At 34.6% G+C, this 19,196-nt stretch overlaps 2 protein-coding genes across 3 annotated transcripts in view; both read left to right on the forward strand.

The window, feature by feature from the left end:
• The window catches only part of LOC142348408 (uncharacterized), a 33,583-nt gene extending 28,826 nt beyond the window's left edge, over positions 1 to 4,757 (forward strand). For both annotated transcript variants that reach the window (XM_075399766.1, XM_075399773.1), the window contains 4 exons: positions 1,437 to 1,615; positions 1,833 to 1,971; positions 2,537 to 2,713; positions 4,443 to 4,757. In XM_075399766.1, the coding sequence (XP_075255881.1) occupies positions 1,437 to 1,615; positions 1,833 to 1,971; positions 2,537 to 2,713; positions 4,443 to 4,658 (711 nt within the window). In that variant the 3' untranslated portion in view covers positions 4,659 to 4,757. The remainder of the gene's footprint in view (positions 1 to 1,436; positions 1,616 to 1,832; positions 1,972 to 2,536; positions 2,714 to 4,442) is intronic.
• A 488-nt stretch (positions 4,758 to 5,245) lies between these two features.
• On the forward strand, positions 5,246 to 18,933 carry LOC142348421 (uncharacterized). The gene is made up of 2 exons (XM_075399783.1): positions 5,246 to 6,468; positions 18,112 to 18,933. Exons 1-2 carry the CDS (start codon positions 5,598 to 5,600, stop codon positions 18,408 to 18,410), a joined length of 1,170 nt encoding a protein of 389 aa, XP_075255898.1. The 5' UTR covers positions 5,246 to 5,597; the 3' UTR covers positions 18,411 to 18,933.
• The last annotated feature ends 263 nt before the right edge of the window (positions 18,934 to 19,196 follow it).

The raw sequence follows: 19,196 nt of genomic DNA on the forward strand, positions 1-19,196 counted from the left end.
CTCTGTTGCAAAGCTATGTAGTCTTGCTCTGGTTCTGCATCTGTATGTACAGAAGCAGAAAAAAACATAAAACAACTTTTAATTTTGAAAAAAAAACGAGTTATGAAAAGACTAATTGTGGACCCATGAAAAGACCTTAACTCAACTTTGTTGGTTATGAAATGACTAATGATGGACCCATGAAAAGACCTTAGCTAGACTTTCTTCGGTATGAAAAGACTTTAGCTCCACCCATGAAAAGATGTTAGCTCGACTTTAGCTAGGAAGCTCGACCGTGTAATTATAGTCAATATTGGCCCCCAACTAGACTTTTAAAGTCTTTTCATAAATCAAGGCCTAGACCTGGGTTATCATGAATAAGATTTTAACAAACATTTTTACGGCGAATTATAGTAGTGCCACCAACAACAGAAAAATGAAACTGTCCCTTTGTAGACCTATTTTCACGCAATGTGCCCAAAGCATTCGTTAAAAAGAACAATTTTTTAATGAACTATTCTGCATCACTGCAGTCCTAGCTTTTGGAAACGATACACTTTCTGCCTGAAAAATAAGTGATTTCATTGTTCAGTGATGTCATTCATTCTTAATACCTTTTTTCAGCGTGCCTACTCGCAAAAGCTCTACATAATCAATTAAGTAGCGTTTTTTGCTGTCTTAATTAGTAATTTTTCCAAAAATTCAGTAAAAAATAACCCTAGACAAAACTGTTAGAATTGTTAAAAAAAGAGCAATTGACTAGATTTTAATTTATAAACCATTCCATAGATTAAGTATCAAATACAAATTTAGACACAATTTTAAGGCTCTCCAATAGATAAAAAATTGTTTCACAATTACGCTGTCATAACTAAGTGTGCGATATCACTATCCTCTACTAAAGACTAAAGAATTGACTTGACACGCTCTGTAATCGGGGTCAAGTACTAGGCTGGCGTGATTCTTGAGAACAAAGTAGAAACAAGTTTGATACCCCTAAGATTCCTGATTATAGCCTCAGTAGTTCAAATTTGCAGTTGAAGTACATTTTGCTGCAATCGAAACGATTCGGTTGCACTAAATGTGCATGGAATGAATTTTATTAGAATTTACTAAGAATCTATTTAGTTTGGCTTACTGTTGTTGAATTCTGCACTTGCCCCTGCCTAGCTTTAGGTAAACGCAACGAAGTTGAGTCTTCAAGCCGTGAGATACTGATTAATATAACTACGAAAAGTGGTTGTTTTTGGTTATTTCGATGAAGGTAAATCAAAATTTACAATTTCCTATATTTCAGATCAAACATTTCTTAAAAATTGATAGTTTTACAGATTTTTTTTGTATTCTGCTTAATATGCGAACTGAATTAGGTCTGAGGATTTACAGTAAGAGAAGGGTCAAAATCCCTTAGGTCGAATTCGACGCTACTCAATTTATCTTTATCGTGTCTGCTTCAGGAATCGGCAATTTACCAGAAAGATTGCAAGCCGTATGTGTACGAAGTTGCGGAAGAGTACTTTGAGAAGAATGCCAAGTCACCCGAGGCAGACAGAGTGTACTATGACAAGATCATAGTCATGGACTGCATTCTGCACGTGGCTGACATGCGCAGATTTCTAAAATCACTCAAATTCAGGTTAGTGTGTAAAATAAAAATTGAAGCGAAACCGAATTGTTCAAAGCTGGTTGGTGCAAAGTTCAAAAGCGAAAGTTGATTTTCTTTCTTGAATTGGTTAGACTGAAAATATAGACTCCAGCTGTTGATCTGCGAGCTTCATTTTATGGCAATTGTATTGCGATATAGAAATATTTTTAATGTGAACTCTAGAATTTATATTTTGATTCTATTCCAGTCTGAGTAAGGAGGGCATAATTCTGGTGTTGCATCGCGCTGGTGCCTTGACCACCCTGCCCCTGTTCAGCAGAGCCAAACAGATGCTTAAAGATGAGGAGAGTGACAGACCATACATTGACATCATGAAAACACTCCAGGTAATAACACTCCAGATCCCGACTTCAAAACCACTTTCCAATTTCATAGGGATAGTATTTTAAGGACTCGTATTTTAAGGACTCAAAAATTTTTTTAAAAGCGCTAACATTATCCGAAATGTTCTAGATATCTATTCCTTTGGTGAAGAGTTGTCAAGAAAAAGATGAATCCAGCAGAAAATGAGATGAATGCTCGATGAGAAACATCATAATACAAACGTTTTTTTAAACTGGCCCGCTCAAAATACAAACGTTTTTTTAAACTGGCCCTATTCGACTTCTCATGAGTAAAATAGCAATTTTAATTTTTTATTTACAGAAAATTTTTCAAAAATTGGATCTAATAGTGGTTAAAAAAACCGTTGCACTATAACTTAGACCTGTGAATATAAGATTTAAATATTTACAGAGAAAGGCAGTGTAAACCTATAAAAAATTTAATTGAGGAAACATTGAGAAATTGAGAAGAACACTAAGTTTAAGTATTAACTGAACTTGAAGGAATCGGTTCAATTAATAATGGATTCGGTTGTTTACAATTCTTTTGTCAATTGTGTTTTTCTAGAATGTTCGATGTGACGTAGAGTGGGAGATAGAGACTGCCCCTATTCGAATGAGTCAGAGCAAGTGGCTGTTCATGATGAAGAACCGATTCCCTTCAGGTGGCTTCCTCGACTCCTGCTCCGACAGTGACGTAGGATATGGACTGAGGGAGCTAATCGAAGGCATTCTCAAATACCAGGTCTGCCACCTATTTTTCCGATACTGTACCAAGCTCAATTCCTCTAGCGTACATTCTTGGAAAAAAAACGACGTAAGAATTCTGTTACTCTGCTGATGTCACTGAAAAAATTCGGCATTAATCGAGGCCCGGGCAGTGGTCCGAGATATAAGCCAGAATTTCGGAGTGATTTTAGCACAGTAACGTAACCTTGCGTGAAACCCACACTTTGTGGTTTGTAAAATGTCGAGAGGTTTAAAACTTGGCACTATATATTAGATCTCGCATTAGAAACTAGCACGTGTGTGTTTGAATATGTGGAGCGTATTTAGAGCAGTTTGCAGTCAGTAGTGAACAGTTTGTCTTGGTCACTCGTTGACATCAGAGAATTTCAAAACGTTTGAATAACCAATTGAACAAAACGGATTCCGTGAGTCTGTGCCTTGGGCTAAAAGTTGATAGAAAAATCTGAAGTGATCAGGTTTCTATGCGACAGAAAAACCAATTATGCAATTTTCAAATGCTATACGCGTTGAGTATCTTAACTTCGTACTGACAGCGATCTGTATAACCTCATAAGAGATGGAATTTGCTTATTGAAGTGAGCGCCATTATAAAAGCCTCTCTTGATCATGTTCATTTTAATCGCGCGGGGGGGGGGGATTCCGTTTTTTTTTCTATTCATCTCGACAATTGAATTTTTCAAAAATGAATTTGAATTCCAATAAACGCATCATTATTTTTCAAACGGTGGCACTTCAATCTCAATCGAAAAGGCAACGAATAACAACTTACTAACTTTGGTTGGGATGTGAGAATTACCGACCCTCAAAAAATTGAAATCTGAAATTCTCTTGTCTAAATTTCACACATCTTTTTCCGTGTGACTTTCATGGTACAGAAATGTGAGCGAAGATGCAAAAAATTTCTTTCAAAATGCAAATGTTTCAACTATTTGATATAAAAAAATGCGATTTATTTTAAAAAATTAACACTTTTCACGTATTTTAATTCTTTCACCCATCGCCTGAGACTTTTTTGGACTTCTTTCTGCAGGGTTAAAACAACTAAAACATCAGAGACAGCCAAAGATGAGCATACGAGTTGGATTGTTGCCAGCTTCTTTTCTAAGCTGTGTATTAAGAGTAGTTTGCGAGTGAAGACTTCAAGATAAGAGTTCAGCCATAATAATGACAAACTCCAATGACATATTAGGCGCCCACATCGTTCACAGTTTTGTATAAATTTTTGAAAAACGCTGTAAACTAAAATGAAAAGTTGTGAAAATTTTCCGCAACATATAGTGTTCGAGAGGAAAAATATATAGTGTATTTTGATGTTTTTGTGCAATTGACGCGGCCTTTTTAAAGTTTTTTTGTACATTTGAAAAACCATTTAGAGTTCGAAAAAATTCACGGTTGATTGCTAGAAAAAAGTTGGCTGATTCTTGCACGAGCCTCTTTTTTCCATTTTACTCCATTGTTCCTAACGATCACTCAAAAATCCTTGAAACCAGCCCAACAGAAAAAAATCAGGTCGCACATTTTTTGCATGCAAGGATTTAATTGTGTCCCAGAAATTGTTTTCACCAGTAATTGGGTCCCTCCCACTTTTCCCTCTCAAACTACATGAAACTACATTTGATTCACTGGAACTTATTTTCCTGGTTAAAAATTATTACCTTAATATGGGCTCACAACCTCAACCATGGGCTCACAGGTAATTTATTAAATTTAATTGGGTATTATAGGGACCTGAGGTTGAGTTCTACGACCGGCTGCTTGTTGTGTCAGCCACACACCAGCTGCCCAGTGCCAAAATACCCATCATCCAACGCAGTCGAGACAAGAATCAGATAGCCGATCTGTTCAACTTACCTTACAAACTGAAAGTTGACGACAATGTAGAAAAAATTCTAGCAGAGCAAGAGGCAGAGAAAAAACGGACCTCTACTATGGGCTTTTAAAACTTTGACTCTATGAAGTCTGAAATTTGGTAATAATTTATTACACGCGTTGCAATTGTAGACAGTTTTGCATAACAATTTTGATTGATGTGTTTTTCATTTTTTCTCAATCGTACTAGACTGTTAATTGTGTGCTCTGCAATATCCAATATGCAATCGCAATATTGTACCACTTTCAATGTATTAACATAGTAAAAACGAACACGAGATACACTTATCGGGCATATCTGCCCATGACAATTTGGGTATACCTCTGCATCGTAATGTTATGCAGTATGCAAATGCTATACTCGTTTGGTATCGTATATTTGTACTGATAATGATTTGTATAACCTCATAAGAGGTGGGACTGGTCATTGAAGTGAACGCCATTATTAATGCTTCTTATAAGTGCATGTTATAGGGGGGGGGGGGGGGGGGGGGATTTGTGTTCCGGTTTTGTTCAATTCATCTCGACATAGTAGCTGGAATCTGTTCCTGTTTTTAATCTGTTCAGGTTTTATTCATCCATGACGACATGTAAAAGCCATCTATATCTTTCACGTGGTTAGGCAAAGAAATGCGCTTTAAAACGTTTCCTATGAGTTTGCAAACGCAGGTGATTTCAGCAAGTGTAAAATGTAGTTTTTTGAATAAATTTGTAGTTCACAACAATGAAGAGTCATCGTATGCTGAACAAAACGTGGCCAGCTGACTTTCCCAGCGTGAAAACACAAGTTTCGCTCTTTGTACAACTGATCTAAACTTAATTTTAAAACGTTCATTAAATTGTTGACAACAAAACAACCAAACGATTGAGATTGCTATAATCACAATTTTTGTTTTATCACAGTTTCCGCGGAGCAAAAATTACTGCATTGATGTCCAAAATTTAGAAAAATGCAACAACTTTAAGATTTAAATAACTGCCGGTTTCAGACCGAGTCGTTAATCAGAAAAATGCCAGCCAAATTGGGAATTAAAAACCGGAGGCACGTCAGCATAGCAGCTACAATTACTCTCATTAATTTATTGTACCATTTTCATTACTTTCTATCGACTGATGTAACTAATACCTCAACATTAGTCAATGACAAAAGGTCTGTTAGTTCAAATCAAACTAGCGTAATTTGCCCTCCAATACGACCTAAAAACAGCTTTGAAGTGCCAACACCCTTCAACCTTAACAAATACAAACCAAAAATTGTAGACTACTCAGCAATTCCTGTTTGTGAACGACCCTGGAAAAACAACCGCGTGTTCGTATTAGAAACCAGACGAGAGTACCTAATGCCGAAAGCATTTTGCACCCTGGAAAGCCTAGCAATCCATATGGGAAATAACTGGTGTGTTACAATGTTAATGTTAAATCTGGACCAAAGAAAAAATCCAGATCAACTGCTTAAACTTACAAGAACACATTTAAACCTTAAGATTTTGAAGATTGACCCGGATTCTGTAGTAAAAGGTGGTCCCTTCGACGGCATTTTTAAAAGTGCGCAATTTCACCAAGCAGCTCAAAAAGATTTGCAAGATATTCATTACAGTGAAATCTTAAAAGTTGCATTACTGTACAATTACGGAGGCATTTTTGTGGATCTAGACACAATCGCGCTAAAATCTTTGGATTTAGCACCCGAATTCTTAGTTAGGAATGCCAACGGACACATTTCAAATAGTTTGATGAAATTTAAACGGTGGAGTTTTATGCTGTTGAGGTATGTGAGCAATATTTGGACAGATTATAGTCCGGAAAACTTTGCAAAAATGGATTTTATTTTGAGTGGTGTTGTTGAAGATCATTGCAAGCACATGCTGAAGGATGTAAAAGGTAAGAAAAATGTTTATTCGTTTACTGGCCTAACTACAAGTGGATGCTTAATACAGAACAAAAAACGGCACCATTAGGGTAGAACTGATTCTGAATGGCTTGAGTCAGGCAAAACTTGGGAATATTCTCTCGAATCGTTGGAATCGAACCACTGCTAAATGTTGATAGATTGAATCCTCCCTGCAAAAATTACAGTGCATTTCAAAAGCAAGTTAGCGCGCTATAATTTTGCTAGATAAAAACTTAACATCAGTTGGACGTGATGTAAAACAAACTGGTGATCATATTTCAAACAAGGAAGCTCGTTATGGTGCGTTTGCACATGATGTTACGACCCGCGCTCATCTACATTTTTGACATAACTGTCAACCAAATGAAGAGATAATCAAAAATAGATGTGTGACACAAAGCAAGTACTAATTGACTTAAATAATGCCATGCCTCATTAGAGTGCTCACGAGATCTCACGCCATACATAAGACTAAAGGAGACAAAATATATACAACAAAATAATCAAAGAAAAAAAAATTTTTTTGACGGCAAAAATTCAACATCTAAATTTAAAAGCACCCAGTAACAACGTCAAAACTCAATCAGAAGAAAACTTAACAACACAAAGTTAGTTTTCCGGTATTACAAAGCAGATGGGACTTTATATTAATGAGATTAGGTAACAAGCTGGCAAAAAGAAGCTATAATGAGGCGAAATTCAAAAATCAATCACAATTTTTTAAACCAAAAATTTACATGGGTCTCAATTACCATTAGCTTTTAACGAAAGAAACATCTTGACAACTTTATAAAAAAATAAAAAACGAAACCATTAGAATCTGTCTGTGGTCAGACTAGGCAACAAAAACGGACTAAAAATGAAGAAAAATTGAAAAAATTACGAACGATTTGCAAAAACACAAGTCATTAAAAACTTTGGCTGTTATCTGAATATTGTTTTTATTTGAAGTGTTAGTAAAACTATTTGAGTCAGAACTACCCTGGAAAAATAAGTGCGTTCACTTTGGTCTCGTTTGAAAACCATTGGGAACTGTTGTTACGCCAATGTGGTAAAAGAAGAGAAAAAGAACACAAATATTGACCACCAACACAATTTTCTTAAAAAAGCATTTTGTTTGGCTAACTAAACATCAACTACAACGTATAATCATAAATCATTTTATTATTAGAGCTACAGGGAAGTTGATGGGGCCTCTCAAAGATGAAAATTAGATACAAGTTGACAAAATAACAACAAAAATCTAAAAAACGTTTAAAACGAAATATTATTACAAATTTTAAGACTATATGCTATAAATTTACTGCATTGGGTAAATTTATTCACTAAACACTCAGTTAGAAGGATATGAGACATCTGAGCTCTTAAAAACTACATAAAGAAAAAAAACAGGCCACAACAGCAAATTGAAGCAAAAATTGAGAGAGAAACCAGTCGAAGCCATGAAAAAATGAACTACTCGTTTAAAATTTTTTCTTTTTCAAATACTTTTCAAACGATAATGGATTTCCTTTTTTGTAAAAATATGGCTACAAAAAACCAAAAAAATATAAAAAAGTATCCAAAACACGAAATTTTGAAAACCCGTAGTATCAAAGCCACTAAATTCAAAAGCTTTTAACCGGAATAAATAAGTGATAAGTTACAATAATTGATGCTTCGATGAGCAGGCAATCAATTGTGTGATTTGTAAATCATCAATAAATCATCACAAAAAAGTGTATGACTATGAAAGCGACAACAAACACAGGCAAAAACCAAAAAATCAGTGGGAAAAGTGCGCGAAGACAGTGTCGAAGCCAGTAAAACAATACGTTTTCTCTTCAAACTTTGTCGATGATCTATTGAAAATCTTCTCTGTGCCAATGTGAACAGGCAAGAATAGGATAATGTGATCAGATTTCAAAAGGATGCAAAATTATGAAGAACAACACAAATTTTTTTTTAAAAGTTTTGAAAAAATGTGGCATCCAAGTCATAAAGACAAAAGTTGAAAAAAATATCGGTTAACTAGATTGCTTCGTTTGCAATAGAAATTGAGGGGATCCTGTCAAATGTGAGACTGACTTACAGTTCAGAGAAACAAGTTTAAGTTCCGTTAATGTTCAAAAAAATTTTTCCGAAAAATTATTTTTAAAAACTTAACAGCCATTAGCTGTGCAGTCAAATTACAACAAAAAAATTGGCTTACTGATTTTTAGGAACCCTTTTTAAATGTTAGTCAAAGAATCTAAGTTATAGGACTACAACATTTTACTAAAATTTCAAAAAGAACATCAAAATTTTAAAAGAATTAAGGAAAACTAGAGTCGGAGCCATTAAAAATGAGCGACTCCCTAAAAACGAATGATTTGCTTATTGGGCAACCATTTACTAAAAAAAATAAGTTTGTCAAAACAAAAAAGTAGATTTGAAAAGTGACTAGTCTCTTAGTTACTTGAAAGAAGATATTAAAAAAATTGTAATGGTTTTGAAAATATCAGCTCTCAAATAGAAATCGTTTTTTTTTATAGTAAACTTCACTGTGAGACAAACACTACCCCTTTTCATGGCCTTCCCTCTGTCAAAAACACAATATTGTTTCATTTGTATCATCAAAATTAATTTTGAATCCTCATTTTTAAAGAAAAAAATCTTAATTTGTAAAATGAAGTGAACAAAAATATGCGCTTTATCACGTGATCACACAAAATTTAAAAACTCTATAACTCCTCGAAAAACACAAAAAGAAAAAAAGATAATGCTGAACACTACGCTAAACGAGTCCTTTAATGATACTACTTACATTTCTTTACGATGAATACACCGATCGACGAAAATTGTCTGTACAAAAAAAACATAGCTGGACAAGTCCTGACGTACAATTCAAAGAATTTTCATTGACTCGACAAAAAATTAGACCTAGAATAAGAACAAACTGGGAAAATCATTTCCAAAAAAAATCAGATCAAAAAACAAAAAAAAATCTGAAAACCGATGTCAAAATGCCATATGTGAACAAAAGATCACTAGAGATAAATTGAAACTTGGTTCATACAAAAAAACCTAGTACTAGAATGAACAATGAATCGATTGGGATAACCACTTATTGGGATAAAGAATGAAAATCGAGGTGAAATTGCCGCATGCGAACAAAAAACCACTTGCGATAAATCGAATTTTTGTTCAAACACCGTTTTTGTTTAAACACTCTACTTTAAAAATTGAGCGAAAAAATTTCACGCCGCAAAGCCACTCATTTTTTTGCTCCACTTCCTGTTTTGGTGTGAACAACATTACTACTTCATTTTCACTTCAAGAGTCCTGAAAATGTGTGAACAGATCTTGAAAAAAGACAGCGTCACAATACAATCCAAGTTCTTTGAATTGTAAAAAACCCGTTTGAGTATATAGTCCTCCCACAAGGAACCACTGTCACTTAAAAAAAGTAATCAGAATTAGTCAGTTTTACCATCCAGACGACGATTTTGCAGACTGTTTGACAGAGAAATGCAAGTTTTTTGGGAAGAATAGAATTTAACAACATTTTTAAAGTTGCCGCTCTGTATCAAATGAATAGTTTCAGTAAATCACAGTATATTCACCTATTATCCCCAAGTAAAATTTAATGCAAATGAATACGCAATCATTGTTGAACAGAATTGAAAACATATCATACCTCGAGACAACTTTCTTTTTACTGTAAAACTTTGATGGATTTCGTCCACGCGATCAATGGAAGTCAGACAACACATACCGCTAGCTTAACTTAACAGATACCCCAATGTAAAGTTGACGAAATCCATCAAAGTTTTACAGTAAAAAAAGTTGTCTCGAAGTATGATATGTGAAAAATGTTGTTAAATTTTGTTAAATTCTATTCTTCCCATTAAATTTCTTAAATTTAAAAAATAATGTTAAATTCTTTTCTTCCCAAAAATCTTGCATTTCTCTGTCAAACAGTCTGCAAAATCGTCGTCTGGATGGCAAAACTGTCTAATTCTGATAAATTTTCTTAAGTGACAGTGGTTCACATTAATTACAAATTTCAATGTAATTTCAATTTTCTTGGCTTATAATTCAACTATCAAAACGAACGCATCAGAAGAAGTGCTTGAAAGACAAGAAAGAAGGTGGCGGATTAAAAAAAGACCACCGATTGACCCGAGAGATTAATAGAACGTCTAGCAAAATAAAAGTCGATTAGGGACAGTTGTGAAATATTCAAAAAATTTTCCAGTCGGAACAATTACAAATCATCGGATGCTCAAAAAACAGGCAAAATGTGGAAACAGGCCCTATTTTAACCCAAGATTGTGAAAAGATTTGTCGTGAAGTTTAAAAAATGAAAATGGCGTTTTGGAAAATAATTGGAAGCAGTTACATTTTAGTGATAAATTTGTCAAAACGAAGCCGGGTTTACCGTTCGCTAGGTGAACATTTAGGGCTGGTGCAGTCAATGAGCCCAATCGAGTAAAATTAGAAAGAGTAATGGCATTGGTGGGCACCTCATTCAATTAAAAACCTTGTTAGTGTTTTTTGATGCGAAGTGAACTCCAAAAAATCTCGATGCAGAGATTCCCTGAATGTCCCGTGGTGTGCCCTTACTGGATACAACAGACAATAAATTAAATCTTCAGCTCCGCAGAGAGCTCGATCGCACTCAGAGTGCACAACTGCTAAATGGAATTCTACCCATTATTGTGTACCGATGATTTTATGCCCTTTACTAAAAAATTACTGTGAACACTTACGGTTTACTATGAAGGAAGTTACAATGCCTATTGAGAGTAAAAAATAACTAAAAAGAAACAACGAAAAACAGAGAAAAATGTCGATTTCGAGGCAATTTTCATTTTACTCAAAAATTTGGATGGAGTTTATCAACATCATTTTACGGCATCCACAAAATTAAAATAATTTGAATTCCATATGTAGGCGAATTTGAAAAGGTAGGGAAATGTTTGAAAAAAGGTCATCAGTCGGTGTAATATTATTTAAATTTAAAAAAATTGCTTCACAGAACTACACAGGGCTCTGTTCGCCTACTTTTGATCTTAAATAAACTTGATAAACGTCTTGTTTGCGAAGAGGATTCAAACCGTTCCAATTTCTTTAAAATTCATATAGCTCCACTGAAAATCAGTTGAAATTCAATTGATCAAGAAGCCACAAAAAGGTAAACTTCTCGCACATTTAATTTGGTTAAAAAAATAAAAAAAATTGAAGCACTCTATATGGAATATTTTGAATTTGCAATGCAATATTTTGCCCAAAACAATGAAGGAACAACCTTGATCCATTGTTTCAATCAAGCGCTTTCCTTGTAAGTTCCCAAACTTTTAAATCAAATTTTACTTGCCATTCCGCTTACTGCCTGCTTCCTACAAAAACTTTGATGGTAAAATGAACTCTGAAAATATAGATGCAGAGATTACCTGAAAGTCCCATGGTATGCCCTTACTGTATACAACAGACAATAAAATGATTTTTCAGCTCCGCAGAGAGCTCGATCGCACTCAACGTGCACAACTGCTAAATGGAATTCTTCCCATTATAGTGTACGGATGATTTTATGCCCTTACGGTATAATAAAAAATCATTGTGAACACTTACGGTTTACTATGAAGAAAGTTATAATGCCTATTGAGATTAAAAAATAACTAAAAAGAAACAACGATGAACAAAGAAAAATGTCAGATTTCGAGGCAATTTTCGCTTTACTCAGAAACTTGGATGGAATTTATCAACTTCATTTTACATCATCCACAAAATTAAAATAAATTGAATTCCATTAGGCAAATTTGAAAATGTAGGGAAATGTTCGAAAATAGGTAATCAGTCGGTGCAATATCATTTAAATTAAATAAAAATTGCTTCACAAAACTACAGAGGGCTCTGTTCGCCTACTTTTGACTTTAAATAAACTTGATAAACTTCATGTTTGCGAAGAGCATTCAAACTATTCCATTTTCCTTAAAATTCATACAACTCCACTGAAAATCAGTAGATATTCAATCGATCAAGGAGCCACAAAAAGGCTAACTTCTCGCAAATATATTTTGGTTAAAAAAATTCAATAAGCGGTAAAAAAAATTGTTTCACTCGGTATTGAATATTTTAAACTTGCAATGCAGTAATTTGCCCGAAACAATGAAGAAACAATCTTGCATCCATTGTTTCAATCAAGCGCTGTCCTTGTAAGTTCCCAAACTTTTTGATCAAAATTTTCTTGTAATCCCGCTTGCCGCCTGCTTCCTACAAAAACTTTGATGGTAAAATGAACTCTTAAAATATCGATGCAGAGATTGCCTGAATGTTCCATGGTCTACAATTACTTAATACAAAAGACAATAAATTGATTCTTCAGCTCCACAGAACTCGATCTCACTCAACATGAACAACTGCGAAGTTCTTCCCATTATATCGTACCGATGAATTTTGTCCCCTTACGGTATATTTACAATAAAAGAGGGGCCACAGCTGGGCCGTGGCTGTAATGGAAGAGATCCGCTAACTGATTTTCTACAAATACTGCTGCTTTGCGAGTTAGTTTTTACAGCTCATTATCGTTCCGCTTTATCGGACTCAATCAAACGCTGAAGTTGAAATTCGAAGCCTCATCTTGAAAGTCAGGGTAAATTTCAAAACGCCATAAAATTATTCTGGCTAACTTATCCCCTTTCTGCGGTCAAGAAAGTCAAAATGCCTATTGCGAGTAAATAATAACTAAAAACAAAGAAAAATATCAGATTGCGAGGCAACTTTTGTTTTACTCAGAAATTTAGATGGAGTTTATCAACTTTATTTTGAGGCATCTACAAAATTAAGATGAAATAAATTCCATATGTAGGCAAAATTGAAAATGTAGGGAACTGTTTTGAAGAAGTTTTTCCCGAAAAATAGGTCATCATTCGGTGTAATATTATTTAAATTTAAAAAAATTGTTTTACAAAACTATAGAGTGTTCTGTTTGCCTACTTTTGACTTTAAATAAATTTGATAAACGTTTTGTGTGCGAGAAGCAGTTAAAATATTTCCAATTTCCTTGAAATTTATATAACCACCAAAAATCAATTGATCCAGAAGCTCCAATTGATCCAGAAACTTCGGAGTTCAAATTGATCCATAAGACACAAAAAAGACATAAGTTGTCACAGAGATAGTTTGCAAAAATTCAATGTGCAGCAAAAAAAAACCGTTTCACCTGGCAACTCTCTTAGAGCCTCATTTTTTACCAGACAGTGCGTATGCAAATCACCGAAACTGTTGAGGCGACATAAATTTAATGTATAAACGGCGGTTTCTGATCTTAAGAGTTTGGCTCTCATCATCAAACCCCATCGCCCCCATTCCTCTAGTCTATCCTCCTCAAATTGTTGATTTGGGCCCCCAGCCCAATCCCTCCCCCCTCGTCTGGTTCAATCCCCCCTAACCCGCACACACTAAACCCCATGAGACTCCCACTCGTCCACAACCCCACGTTCTAAAGCTCACATTCCATAATGATAAGCCCCGATGGAACTACCAAAGCCAATCGCTCGCCGGTCGTCTGAGAAGAAAAAGTCCGACGTTAGTCGTTTGTGTAGATTATCACTTAACCTATTTGAAAAACGAAATGGAAAAGAACAAGAGAGTAGCTCGAAAGTAATTATAGTGCAAATACGATCATTTTTATGAATGATAGTAAAGTTATTGGAATACATTCTGACCGGATCAAAAATTTAAGGTGAATTGTCCTTGAGACAGAAATTGAGGGCAAAAGTATTTGTTCATAAAACGTCCAAGTAAGGTTTTAAATGAAATGAATTACAGGTCCACTTGTTTTTCGTTAGGACAGAAGTGCTACGATCGAAACTGGCCATTAACGATAAAAGTTACGTCAAAAATCCAATGCTATAGCTGCATGTGATGTCGACTGTCCAGCAATGCTAACTATTACGGTTTACCACGATTTTGTCCACATCAAAGTCCACATCAAAACTCAGTTATTTGTTCCGACCCCTCTTGAGGGGGGAGGAACTATATACTCAAATGGGCTTTTTTTTAATCAGTCAATTTCGGCCGCTCGATAAAATAATCGTAGAGAGTTGTGAGTGGCTTCATTAGAAAGCCCGTCCAGCGTAGAATATGGAATTAAAAAGATTTTTTCAGTTTTCGCCTTTTATAAGGAGGTATCGAGGTTTAGAGTTTTGTGAATATTAGACGTATTTCAGCTGTTTTTACTCAATTTTTTTTACCACATTTTCGTCAATTTTGCTGAAATATGTTAAAATTATTAACTGTAGTGTAAAAAATATTATCTCTAAAAATAAAGGAAGGTTGTTGAATTGTTCGATCCGAGTTTTTTGGCTAAAAATTGTGCTAAATTTTCCAAAAATTTGGTCTTTTTCGTCAAAAATGGGACCAAATTTGCTTTTTTAGCCCACTGGCTTAAAATTTGGTGAAAAGAGAAACCCTAAGACTGCAGCCAGATTGTTGTTGAGCGCAAAAAAGAGTTGGTTGTACTCCAGCTGGCTTTGTGCGTCTCCTGGAATTATAATCTTGCCAAGTTTTTGCCAATTCAAACTCGGCACTTGTACAAAATACATTATTTACTTTTGACAAACTGAAAACTTTTGTATAGAATTGATCCATTTCGCAACCATTTCAAGAATTGACTGTTTTTTTAGACGCGCAGCAACATCTGGGCCGATCTTGATCTGACTATGGATCCTTACGACAAAAACTTTTTAGATGTTAGTGGCGCGCGATATTTTTTTCAAAATATTTCCGCTATGTAAACGTTTTTTATGTAATTTGCGGACAAGAATTTAAAATCAAGGCTCAATTATTGACATATACTATTTAAAATAAATGAGACCCACCGGGATGGTTTCAGAATTAAGCTCATGGTTTTTATGGCTCTGACAAATTGTTTTCGTAAAAAGTGTATGGACTTCTTTCGCTTTGCTTTCATTTCTTATACTGTTGCTATTCCAATGACTAAGTGTTCGCAATCAACAATCAAATTAGCTTTTGGAAAGTATAAAAGAACCTAGCCATTTTTGTTGTTAATATCTGATTTCTGTTATGGCTTTGAATATATTTCTTTGAGAAAATGTTGGTGAACTTTTAAACTTTGCCAATATTTTGTCTTATTTCTTTGAAATTCGAGCGTAGTCTCAGTAAAAACAGGCCGAAACTGGCTTCCTGTGATTTCTAAGCTTACATCGGCAATGGTTTTATTTTTAATTAATTGTTTCTCTATTTTGGTACTATGCGTTTTCAGTTTTTCTTTTATTTTTGATCATAATTGCATAATTTATGAGTTCATTTTTTTTGTTTCCTGGTCAAATTATCATATTAATCACAACTCCAAATAAACAAAGGCATTTTAGTAACAATGCAGATTGCTCGAAACAGGCGTATCTGAATATGTTAATTGTTTTTGTTGAATAGTTTATGCTTTTTGGGCTGCGACACAGTTATCTCACAAAACTTTGAGTTTTTGTATTTCGCCTACGTTTGTCTTCTTTTTCTTTGTTGTGCGCCATATAACCGATGGCAATGGATCTTAATTGCTTCCCCGGGAGGTATAACTCAACCTAGTTAAAGATTTCAGTTAATAGCTGTTTCTTTTAATGACTTTCAAATTAATTTTTTTAAAAAATTTTTTTTCATTTATCTCCTTTTTGCTTTTATTTTTGTCACCATGTTACGCAATTTCATTCTTTGGAAGTCCCAATTACTTTTGTTGATTCAAACATTTTCTTCGCTCTTGTTCATACGTTGTGACTGATTGCTTCGACCATTTAGTTTCATGAAATTTTGTCGAGACCTCTATCCTGTTCAATTTTTGGGTTTCTTTTTGTTGTCATGTCTAAGTAGTCCTTTTATAAAGAAGTCTCGTTGTTGTTAAAATGAAAGTAAAATGTTGATTTACAGTTCTTTCAGGTAGCATCTTATATTTATAGTGCCTTGAACATTGTCATGTCGTAAAATTGTTTGAAGTTTTGGCTTCTTTATGTATTTGTTTCTTTGTGGGCCCGTGACTTAGTCTCGTTATAAACAGACCCAGTTGGCTCGCTGAGATGTTGAATCTTAATCCATGGCTTTTTGTTGTAAATCTAAGTCTGCTTTGCCTTTTGTAAATATGTTTTTTAGAAAAAAGTTTGAGTTTTTGAGCTTCGTCTTTTTTAAATAGTTTTTCGGTCGATTTGTAGCTTTGTCCCTGTAAAAACAGGTCATAACCCCTTTCCAGGGAGCTATAACTTAATCTGTATAACGGTTTTAGCTTCAAACATTTGTTTCTTGTCTTTGTTACTACCGTTACAACGAGATTTCGTAAGAAGTTAGATTTTTATATATTTGTACATTTCAAAGTATTTTTGGATTCTTTTTATATTATAACAAAAATCGTTGATTTTGTTGGCTTTGAAATTTTGCGTAATCAAATTTTGAATAATGACATGTCTTAATTGCTTCCTATGTAGATATATATGAACATTTTAGTGGTTTCAGTTGGTATCTAATGACATTAATAACTGTGAAAATATTTGTTTTCAAAAATGGAAAAGTATTTTTGAACATCGAACCTATTTGCACATTTTTTGACCTGTTAAACAGTAGCATTGAGGACAGGTCCCATATCTTCTCTAATGAATCATAGATTAGATTGTTTTCTTTTGGTTTTTATCTGATGATTTTGATTTTGTTATGCATTTTCTATTATACATCGAGTCTTGGTCGTAAATAATGTTTATTGTTTGATTTTTGTTATTGTCCTTTCTAGTAGTCCTATTATCAACATTTTTCATCGGCCTTCTAGCGTGGATTTTTCTTATTTAATTGGATTTGTATATTGAATGATGTGTTTTTGAAAGTTTTCTATCTCTTCATCATTTGGTAGCCAATTAAGTCGGGAATGTGGATGAGCGGGGTCGGAACATTATGTGCATACGCACATTAACGAGCCTCCTTGTTTAATTAATTGTTAAAGTCTTGATTAACTTTTGAGTGAATTTTTCAACTTGCGTTGTTTAATAGAGCTTGAAATTCTTCTGGAGAAAATCAACGAAAGAGTTGATCTGTATAGTTTCATGAGAACTGGAAATTTATATTATAGCTAACGAAAAACTGATTGCCTCAGAACTGCTCATTTTGCTTTATTGGTTAGGTGGTCTGAAACAACGAGTGATATACTTTTGATGCCCCATTTATTGGAGTCGGGATTCATTTCAAATCTTCGTCGCCTCGTCTCATTTCTGCCCAGTACACTTATCTATTCGTACATGCAAAAGTAGTTCTCTAAGTGTATATTAATTTGCAATAGATGTACATAAGTTCCAGATGTGCATGATTTTTGTAGCCATTAGCAAAACAATAGAGCAAAATCGTCCAATAATGCTGTCCAATGACTGATCGCAAATTAAATCGACACTAAAATCGTGTGCGTTTGAAGATTAAACACATAACCCTAATGCTTTTTGCTACTCATAGTTATCGGTATTATTCGACTGCCACCTGTTTCACTTCATTAATAATTCGATTAATCGAAAAAACAGTAGTTTATTTTACTTGAGCTGCATGTTAAGTCTCGCAAAATATTATGCGATATATCTGCGAAGCAACAGAATATGGAGGCACTGTTAATAAATTTTACTTGTTTATAGGAATCGACATGAGCGATGCAAGAGTGCAAGAGTGTGACGGCGTGTCTATATTCGGACACAAAGCACAGATCATAGCTCCATTTGCAGACAACCACGCAAAGGAAACTATATTTAACACAACTCATTCTGACACGTTCCAGAAAATTCTAGATCAGTCTGGTAGCTCTCTTCTTCATTATGCGGGTCACTTGAATGGAAACTACGAGACGGAGGTGCATATAAAAACAGACCAAAGTCTGTTTGCCAAAACGATTAGAAAGCAGTGTCCTTTAACCGTTGCATTTTTTGACACAGCTTAGGTGAATCATTATCAATTCATACAGGCTTTGAGACGCAAACAATCCATATTTAGCAGTACTCAAACTTAAATATTGACGAACCGAAAAGTTTTGAAACATTTAAACTCTTTACAATGGACCATGGAAAACTATTACAATTAAATTATCCTCTTAAAATTCTGCAGAACAATTCCTCGTATCTTTGCTGGTTGTTTCCTGTTCCACCCGAAAGCTACTATCGCGGCAAACGCAACTGGTGGATCATGCAAGAAAAACAAGCGTTGATTTTTAGACGCTTCAAAAATGAAGTCTCATGTTTTTGCATGTAAAACATTCGTTTGAGCGCTGAGCATCAAGCTGCAACGTAAAAGAACACCATGGGCTCTGATGCAATTTATCACGTAAACAATATATGATTGTCTTTTCAAGCAACGAGTTGTAATTCAATTTATAGAAAAGAAAAGCTCGCATTCAGATGTTCATACATCAATAATAAATTTACAGTAACACAGTTGGCATCTGATAAAAAAACAATTGAACAGTTTCCTTTGCCTCAAATCAATAAGGCTGCAAAAAATCGATAGGTGACTCGCACAATGGGGCAGCTTAAAGTTTTCTATGCTGTCGTTGAGAATAACAGACATAAAATAACGCATTCCACCGAGCAATGAAAAGACTGAAGTTGAATGGAAAAAGGTTGCTAGTTTTCTTCAATAACCACGGAAACTGACGTCCTCGCAATCACATCATTGATCACAATGAACAATTAACCAAAAAGAAGGGTGCAGCCATGCGCATTTTTAAAGT

This window comes from Convolutriloba macropyga, chromosome 1, assembly GCF_964194025.1.
Source record: "Convolutriloba macropyga chromosome 1, txConMacr16.3, whole genome shotgun sequence".
In the NCBI taxonomy this organism is placed as follows: Eukaryota; Metazoa; Xenacoelomorpha; order Acoela; family Convolutidae; genus Convolutriloba; species Convolutriloba macropyga.

What these genes read in the sequence shown, in the direction of transcription:
- LOC142348421 (XM_075399783.1), top strand. Translation starts at nt 5,598, where the DNA reads ATGCCAGCCAAATTGGGAATTAAAAACCGGAGGCACGTCAGCATAGCA. An exon ending in CATGCTGAAGGATGTAAAAG is followed by an intron (nt 6,469 to 18,111) that starts GTAAGAAAAATG and finishes ACTTGTTTATAG; the next exon opens with GAATCGACATGAGCGATGCA.